The following is a 9,522-nucleotide window of genomic DNA, read 5'->3' as shown; positions in this document are numbered from 1 at the left end:
TTTAAAAGTTGTTTTTTGTGTATTCTCCAGGAACTCATTTGTTGGCGGAAGGATTAAAGATGTACCACCCACCAGCAGTCAGGAGTTTTCAAAGTGGTGAATTTAAACTGTGTTACAACAGAGTGAAGATTTCTGAAAAAAGTAGATGGCTAACCTATTATATTTTGGGCCTCATTTGACTTAAATAGTGTTGATGTTTAAAGTTGAAGACAGTATATAATTCATCAAGAACAGTGGAATCCAGAATTAAGCCTCAAATGTGACTGATTTACTATAGAACAAAGAACACGAAAATTCACCAGGCCGTCACCGTACGGGTCATATGTTTTGCATAACACGTGGTCTCAACCCGGTACGGAATTAGACCCAGCCCATTGTAGTCTAGAAAGTAGTTCTTTAAAATTATGAAATGGCCCAATTTAAGTCATCTCTAGTTAGATTGTTCATAATTAAAGTGTATTTATTGCATGTGTGTAGTTTTTGTGTGTTATATGATGACTTTAAAAGTTGTTTTTTGTGTATTCTCCAGGAACTCATTTGTTGGTGGAAGGATTAAAGATACTACCCACCAGCTGTCAGGAGTTTTTAAAGTGGTGAATTTAAACAGTGTTACAACAGAATGAAGATTTCTGAAAAAAGTAGATGGCTAACCTATTATATTTTGGGCATCATTTGACTTAGATAGTGTTAATGTTTAAAGTTGAAGACAGTATATAATTCATCAACAACATTGGAATCCAGAATTAAACCTCAAATTTGACTGATTTACTATAGAACTAATAGTACGAAAATTCACCGGGCCGAGTCCACGTAGACATTTGAAAATTTCTATAACTTTCATATTAATTATGTTTTTATGATTTTACTTTACCAGTGTGTTATGAAAAATGCACATTATGAGGTTATAATAAATTGTTTGTTAGATTTGAATGCTATTGAATGAGTACACAGTTGTTTAATATACATGTATTTCTTCTTTTTTCTATTGGCGTAATTAAGAGTTACTTTTACATATTTCTTCCCATCACCAACATATTTCTTCCCATCACCAATGAAGTAAGTGTTACTTTTGCAATTTTCTCAGTATGAGTTACTTTTACATATTTCTATCCACGAAGTTATTGGTGTAAGAGGGGCTCTCACATAATGTCTACCTATTACTAATCAGGTATATATTTTATCGGTAAATATATGGTTATATGATGGTTAATATACGTACCTGTACTAATTAATGGAGTAAAAGTTACTTTGATATATGTCTACCCATTACTAATGGAGAAAGATTTAGAGTACTTTAGAGCGCATGTATTTGGCTCATGTTTATTGTAAATATCAACAATTGTGCCATATATTTTTATATTGTCATTTGCTAAAATGAACCTCTCATATGATAAAATATTTTATTTCACATAATGTAAAATGTAACCAATTAAAAATATGATCTTCTAGCATTTTTATCACTTGACATGTTCTTTTATAAATAATTATTGGATCTCATCTTATCAATTAAGCCTCATTTTTATTTCCCGAGTCCAAAAAAAATCCGCATCAAATACATATTGTACTCCAGTACTCCATTTAGACACGGATTTATATGTAATATAAATCCGTGATTTAGAGTTGTTTTTATTCCATGAATTCCAAATTCCGTATCAAATCCAATATTAATATTGTACTCTATCTTGCTGCGTTTTCATTTTCCGTGCCAAAAGTAACCACAGACTGTAATTTAAGTCCGTGATGTAACTGTATCCTAATATATTTTTTCTTTTGTTTTGTTTAATAAATTATGTTTTCTCTTGAAGAATCCGTGGTGTGCAAAAAAAGAGGGTGGCGCCTCATCCAATTATATACTGGAAAAAAGAAAAGACACTTCCCCTGTATTTAAGTGCAGACATACACAAATATGAAAATCAGGATTAAAGTATACTATATTGAAAGAGTATTTTATTGAGATTTTTTGTAAAAAAATATTGCTGAAGGTTTATCCAGGTACGTATAATTAATAATTAATATCGGGTATGGCCACCTCAGCATGAAGGAATGCCTGGCATCGTTGGCGCATAGAACGGATCAGCGTATTGATTTCGGCTTGTGGAATGTTGTTTCATTCCTGAATTAAGGTAGTCTTACTGTAATGCTTTTCCGCCATCGGCCCATCGTAGCAAATCGGTTATTTCCGGAACTTTATTTTTCATCAAAATCTTGGGCATTAGATTATTTACAATCACTCATCCTTTATCGCTATGTACTAAATTCCGATTATAAATGGTTAAGATAATTGAATACCGAATATTGTGAAAAATAATGTTCCGGAAATGATCGATTTTTTACGATATTGTCTGATGTTAGAAATTTTTTGGCGGGAAAGCATTACAGTATGACTACCCTAAGGCTTGTCTTAGCTGAATGACGTTTGACGGTGAAACAGGGCGACGTTAAATTCACGCTGCTCCCAAAGCTGTTTAATGGCTTTTGGTAGGCCACTCATACTCAAATGCAATGTTATTCGCACTGAGGAAATTCACAGTGTCCCTAGATGTATGACTTGTGACATAATCATGTTTAAAAGAGTGTTATTGGCATTATTTCTTATCTCCTATTGCACATCAGCTCGATGAATGGAAAACCTCGACTTGTCAGAGAAAAAAACGCTATTCCTTTTATCACGATTTACGCGGCGACGTCGCCTCAAAACACGTATGGTTGACGTCCATGGAGCCAACCTTTGCGCACAGTTTGGCAGATATACGGTTGATATTATGTAACAGGGGTGTTAGCTGCAGTAGCTATTTATGGCAGTTTGGAAGCGATTGTGCAGGTGGGGAATATAGCGGTCTCTGGCAGGCGTCATGACGCGCGGACGTCCACTACGTGGTCTATCTTCTGTACGTCCTGTTGCTTGAAACGTTGCCTAAGGTGTAGAATAGCACGAATAGAACATCTAATATTCATAGCGACGGCATTCATTGTCATGACGCGCGGACGTCCACTACGTGGTCTATCTTCTGTACGTCCTGTTGCTTGAAACGTTGCCTAAGGTGTAGAATAGCACGAATAGAACATCTAATATATACATAGCGACGGCATTCATCGTCATTCCAGCATTAAGCATGCCAATCGCACGTTCGCGTAAATTTTGTGAAATTCTAGCATATCACGAGTCTATAAAATTACAATAAAAGGTTTCATAAAATACACAAATCTACTGTTCCGTGCATGCACGTGAAATCGCGGTCAGCTGGCTTCTCCTGCAAAACGAGTTAAAATTTGTTTTATCGGACACATAATCGTTCGCCCAAATATATGTAGCTCATTTGACATTTTGATTTTTTTTAAATAACACTATATCTCCACTTAAACACAGGGAAAGTTTCTTATTTTTATCAGTATATATGTAAAGATTATCACTTTTGGGGATATCAAGATGAAAATTTATAGTTGTCAACCAAAATGCATCAGCTAAACTACATGTAGCTGTATACTGGTGGCAATGGCTTCAAGGGGGAGAATCACGCCGTTCGTTACCCAAACAAACAAGATGGCGGATGCAGCCAAAAAGTAGGTTTTTCCCTTTTTTCTCTGAAATTCGTGATGTTCTAATGTAAAAGTACATATAACAACCTTTTCCACAATTTTCCTGGCACACAGGATTTTATTTCATGATGTTTCGTCCCGTACTTCATCTGAAATGCGCGTCACCAGATTCGAAGCGAGAGAATTTTCCACCGGTTTGATCGTGGTAACGTACGGCTTTTTCTCTAAAATTCACTGTTTCTTTTACATATATGTATATTAACTGAAACCACTGACACTAAAAAGTTGTAATATGTTGTCAAGTAAGCAATCATGCCCATTCTGGCTAGATTTACTGCTGTAAATATTAATATCGGGCATTTTCTGGAAATGATAACGTATGGCGCACAAAATATCAATGATAACGTTCGACGCATTTTACTACTTAGTGGATTTCCATTTGTCGAATCAGCTGATGGTGAATTATTTTATGAAAGAAATGATAGATATCTGAAAATAATCTGTTGGTCAGGTCAGAAATAATTAATTGAACAATGCTGTACCATCGGGTATACTGGTGGCATAATAGATATCCGTTGTTAATATAACAATTTAAACACACGTGTATAGTTTGAGAATATTTTGTATAAAATGCAGAATGGAAAGAAAAGCCTCCACTTTCAGGAAACATTTGTGTAGTGTTGTCTTCACATTAAATTTCGCCAGTGTTGTGCGATAATTATGGTCTTATCCCCTTATCAGAAAGAAGAAACGCATTCAGCAGAGCAAAAATGTTAAAAAGGTACGGACGGCTTGATATATTTTCTTTTCCAAAGAAAAAGTCTAAAATCATTCCTAACAAATTTCTGATAAGGAAATCTTAATATTTGAACCCGTCAAACATTTACAAAACGAAAATTGATTGCGACTAGCTTACACCCAGATGAGATGAGCCTGTGTTTATTCAATCTGGTCGCTCATTGAAAGAAAAATACATAACAGAGAATAATGAATGAGTGTAGGTTCTATATTGAATTTATTGAATGAGTTAGAAAATAATGTTATGCGAAAAACTTCAATGAATTTAGTAAATAAGAAATTTTCTGTTTATTTGACGGGCGGTTAATATTGAAACGCTACCATTTAGCGTGACGTTGTGCCACTATGACGTCAGATATATTTACGCGACATAGCCTTACAGTTTTTTTTTATTATAGTAGACAGTAGACATTTTATTTTATTCCAATAGGCTTTAAAGCCGATGAGGACATAAAACATGCACAATAACGAACAGTTCATATAAACATAATATCAAAAATCATGAAAAAGTTTGGAGAAGATCAATTTTGATTGATAAAGTAAATACCAGCCGAAATTTTCTTAAGTAGTTACATAATGAACATTTTCATATCAAAATTGATCTTTAAACCACTAACTTATAGGTCTCTTGTATATACATATACATACACACATATACATGTACATACATACAAAAAACATACATTGCATGAACCATTAATGCAAAATTGTTGTATATTAATCGATTTTTAATACATAAACGCAATTGGTTTATACAAATTTATTTTTAGTTCGATTGTGTTGGAAGCTATAAGCCTATTGAAACACTCTCGAATCCGTTCCTGGAACCAACCAGTACTAAGCAATGAATGTAAAGTTGCTCAAGGAAACAACGGCTTGCCCCTGACAGGGTTTGAACCCACGCGGTCAGCAATCCTTAGATTACTAGTCCGACGCGTTAACCACTCGGCCACGCGATTACGCAATTACCATATGTTTATACACATATCCTAAAAAATGAAGGTCAATTGCGGATTTCATAATTGTAAATGAGAGGAACGCCATAATTTGATCAAAACAATTACATGCAAGAATTTGCCTATCATATTCTGGCGTTTTTTTTTTCTCCAAAAACAATAATTTATTTTTAAAAAAAGTATTGCAGGTATCAGCAATAAAAGAGTGACATTGGAATTTCCTTATCAATTTCTAGTATTAGATATAAAGTTTCAAATCGGATTATGATTTCGATGTTTTTATCCATGCCGGAAAACCCGTCTGAAACCTTTAATGCCCGACCGCTCATGCGCTTAGATGACGTCATTATCTTAATGAAAGAACGGTTTGCTACTCTTAAACTAGTGTTTACGAAGTATATGTTAGTGTTCATCCGTGTTGTTCTAACTTCGACGGGAGCGATATCGACCGGAGAATATTTCTTATTTCTTTAGAACAGCTACGGATGAATACAAGCATACTTAGTGTTAAGCTTTATTTGGCTTAATTAATATTAACTTTATTTCGTCACTATACCTGTCCATTTGCACAAACGCGGTTCTATAAAGCACTATGAAAAATAGAAGGCTGCTATGAACGGACTTTGATATATCATCAACTTTTGTTCTTCTATGAAAATTTACACAAGGAATTTTTAAGAAATACAGCGCTTTCATTGGATGACAAATAAAGCTGGACACTAATATTATTTATTTCAGTTTCTTAATTTGGTTCTACACATCCTCTTATGTATTGTAAATATAAAGAAAATCAATTTATCAGAAAAGAATGCGCCGTACGTTATCATTGATATTTTGTACGCCATACGTTATCATTTCCAGAAAATGTCCGATATTAATATTTTCAGCGGTTATTCTAGCCAGAATGGGCATGAATGCTTAGATGACAACATATTACAACTTTTTAGTGTCAGTGGTTTCAGTTAATATACATATATGTAAAAGAAACAGTGAATTTTAGAGAAAAGGCCGTACGTTACCACGATCAAACCGGTGGAAAATTCTCTCGCTTCGAATCAGGTGACGCGCATTTCAGATGAAGTACAGGACGAAACATCATAAAATAAAATCCTGTGTGCCAGGAAAATTGTGTAGAAGGTTGTTATATGAACTTTTACATTAGAACTTCACGAATTTCAGAGAAAAAAGGGAAAAACCTACTTTTTGGCTGCATCCGCCATCTTGTTTGTTTGGGTAACGAACGGCGTGATTCTCCCCCGTGGGCTTATCACTTTCTGTTCCAGCAAGGTAAAGGTTAGTCTCAATATTTTGACTGCAAGATTTTATTAACTGATATTACACAGACGTCGGTCTTTTGTTGGGCTAGGTAAAGGTTAAAAAACTTGTGCTCTTTCCCTGTATATGTGACCTTGAAACAAATAATAAAACATAAAAGAAATCATTCATTTTTTTTATTTTAATTAATAAATGTAATTTAAATATTGTAACAACAATAAAAATACATAAGACTAGGTAACTATCTGTTTTTCTGTTCCTGATAACTTTCACTATGTTTAGAAGGTTACATGAATTTGATAATACATAATTCAAGAGAGGGGATATATGGCCGGCATAAACACAACAAGAAAAAGTCATGTATAAAAATATTACAAAGTAGTTTAAAAATATATACTGTAAGAAATAATAAATTCAATTTCAATAATACTTGTATTTAATACATATTTTTACAAAATAGGTTAATGATTGAAAGTGGTGATAAAATCAAGCATATAAATTTAGAAAAAATATGTTTTGTATTTGGATAATTCTTTTAAAAAACAACTTTTGTACACCAGTGACATGACATTGTGTATTATCTAGCAAAATCAAATTGCATAAATCTTGACCATATTGTGCTAAAACTATATGATTTTTTACAAACAATTATTGATGCTTAAACAAAAATTATAGTAAAAACCATTCAAATGAAAATGCTTGTAAATTTGTTATGTTCTTTTTCACACTGTTCTATAAATTCCATCTGTTGAAAATACAATTTTGATCCCAAATATTGTTTAGCAATGTTTCAAAATAGTCTAAAATCATAAATAACTTTTCTGAGTTTGGTGTAATTTCGTTGTACCATACACAAAGGGAGGTAATCAATAAATTATTATGATAATCATATGCAATAATATATGTATATATATATATATTTTTTTTTGAAATAATACTCTGCAAATCCATTGCAATACATTTATATTACCATTTTAATTTTACTTATAGAGCATAATTAAAATTTTACAGAAACTATTTATTTTGAAATTGTGAATATTCATCAAATTAATATAACAATGATTAACAATTATACATAGGCATGCTGGAAGGAAAAACAAACTTTCTAAATTGTTTCAAGTGATTTTGTCCATTTCGTAAAGTGAATAACAGTTAGTATGGTAATAAATTAACTATTCTTTGTATTTTTTGTTCTAATTTAGATTGAACACCTTTAAACTATTGGTCGATATTCTATCCAATTTTTTTCTATTCAAATTCTATCCACTTTGTGAGCAAAAGCAAAAATATGTTTTGCAATTTCTTTTTGAAGATCCTCTCTTTTTGCTTTTGGGTGGTCTTTTACATATTTTGCAATGGCAGCTATTGTTTGTGCTCTAAGGGCATCCACCTCTCTTTCACCACTCATCCGCTGGTAAACCTCATATCTGAAATAAAATTCTATTTGAAAGACCATGTTCGGGGGGAAATGTCTATACAATTGTGTGAAACATCTTTACAAGTTTAAAGGGAAATGACTCTATAAAAATTATATTTAAAATGAAGACTGCATTATAATACACTTATTCTTAATAAAGTCCGAATCACGAAACTGCAATGGTACGAAGCCTTTCAAGTTTCAGCTTCAACATACCCTAGTCGAACTAATTTTAGGCTACTGCGTAACGAGATATTGAGCTATTTTCGTGTCTGTGCAATATCTCGCCTCTGGGCAGTATCTCGCCTCTTAAAGCAGAACGAAAATATCACATAATCTACTGTAGCTTTGGTTGCACGTCTACAACATACCCAAGTCTGAACATGGCAACTTTCTCACTCATTGCCGAGTCGCCGTGGATCCATTGTAATGCAGCGATCGTTTGGATTATATCAGCATTTCCCATAGACCAGTCACTGAAATCCATTTTCAATCAAAATATCACAATTTTCCTTTTCTTTCAATAAATCAATAGGACAGTTGGCGTATATTTCAAAATTGACAGATGTTACTTCCGTAAACAAACATAGACGCTTTATCGGATACCATAAAGCATCTGAATAATAAAAAGCATTACCATACGGTAAGCAAATGTTTGTTGCGCATTTTCCGATAACGTAAAACTGTAAAAAAAGAAAGAACATCCGATGTCTTTCAATGAAGGATTAATTTTGTGGAGCTTGTAGTATATACTATTATGTGTAAATACATGTAATTAATGTAAAGCTAATTAAAGGGGGTTTAGATATCCCTGTGATGTGAATAGCTAGCTCTTGCAAAACTGAAGTTTGGCAAAGATTTCTATGTACAGTATCTCATTGAGTCGAGTAAAGAAGTTTTTTTAAGACAGTATGCTACTTTTGGTAATTTGTACTTATTGTTTCCACGTCACTTATTCAGGATTAAATAATTGAGTCAGCTATAGACATATATATTTTTTAATGATTGAATGATATGAAATAGAGAGAGATACAGATACTTATGTAGTGAATAAAGGAGGACCCAGAAACATTTTTCTTGTATTCATTGCTAACATTACCATATATCTTTAGTAAAACTTGTATTATGTTCTAGTTTTTAAGATGTTCATAAAACCATTTGGGTTGTGATCAGCTAAATCTTATATTGGTAAATTGTAATGCAAATGGATACAATTAAAATCCTTTAAAACCAACCGACTGAAAATGTAAGTACACTGTAATTAGATTTTGTTCCCGGTACTTGCACATCTGTCCAGTCTGACATGGCCCTGTACAGTTGGTAGAGCTCTCCTTTAAACTTGGCACCGACTTTTTCAAATTCAAAGCAGGGAAAATCCATAAATAAATCCCGATGGATACGGGTTAAATGGAATAATTTATCATTATGGTACATAATTCATTGGCATATTGACATTATTTTTGTTAATCTTTTAATGTCCCATTATGACCCAGAAATATTCTTATATATTTTGGCCATTTCTTGAACCATATTGTGCTT

General features: G+C 33.0%; 1 protein-coding gene across 1 annotated transcript; it reads right to left on the bottom strand.

Annotated features, from left to right (window-relative positions):
• Window positions 1-7,093: 7,093 nt before the first annotated feature.
• Window positions 7,094-8,561, bottom strand: LOC132745014 (uncharacterized). The gene is made up of 2 exons (XM_060733847.1): window positions 8,355-8,561; window positions 7,094-7,993 (listed from the first exon to the last, which is right to left on the bottom strand). Exons 1-2 carry the CDS (start codon window positions 8,468-8,470, stop codon window positions 7,819-7,821), a joined length of 291 nt encoding a protein of 96 aa, XP_060589830.1. The 5' UTR covers window positions 8,471-8,561; the 3' UTR covers window positions 7,094-7,818.
• Window positions 8,562-9,522: the final 961 nt, after the last annotated feature.

This window comes from Ruditapes philippinarum, unplaced genomic scaffold, assembly GCF_026571515.1.
Source record: "Ruditapes philippinarum isolate M1 unplaced genomic scaffold, ASM2657151v2 ctg2172_1_1_1_1, whole genome shotgun sequence".
NCBI classification, from domain to species: Eukaryota; Metazoa; Mollusca; class Bivalvia; order Venerida; family Veneridae; genus Ruditapes; species Ruditapes philippinarum.
This window is presented reverse-complemented; position numbering and strand designations above follow the sequence as displayed.

Excerpts from the sequence above, each read along its gene's own strand:
- LOC132745014 (XM_060733847.1), bottom strand. The coding sequence starts at position 8,470 with ATGGATTTCAGTGACTGGTCTATGGGAAATGCTGATATAATCCAAACG. Across the intron at positions 7,994-8,354 it reads GTTGCCATGTTCAGACTTGG|ATATGAGGTTTACCAGCGGA; the intron begins GTATGTTGTAGA and ends ATTTTATTTCAG.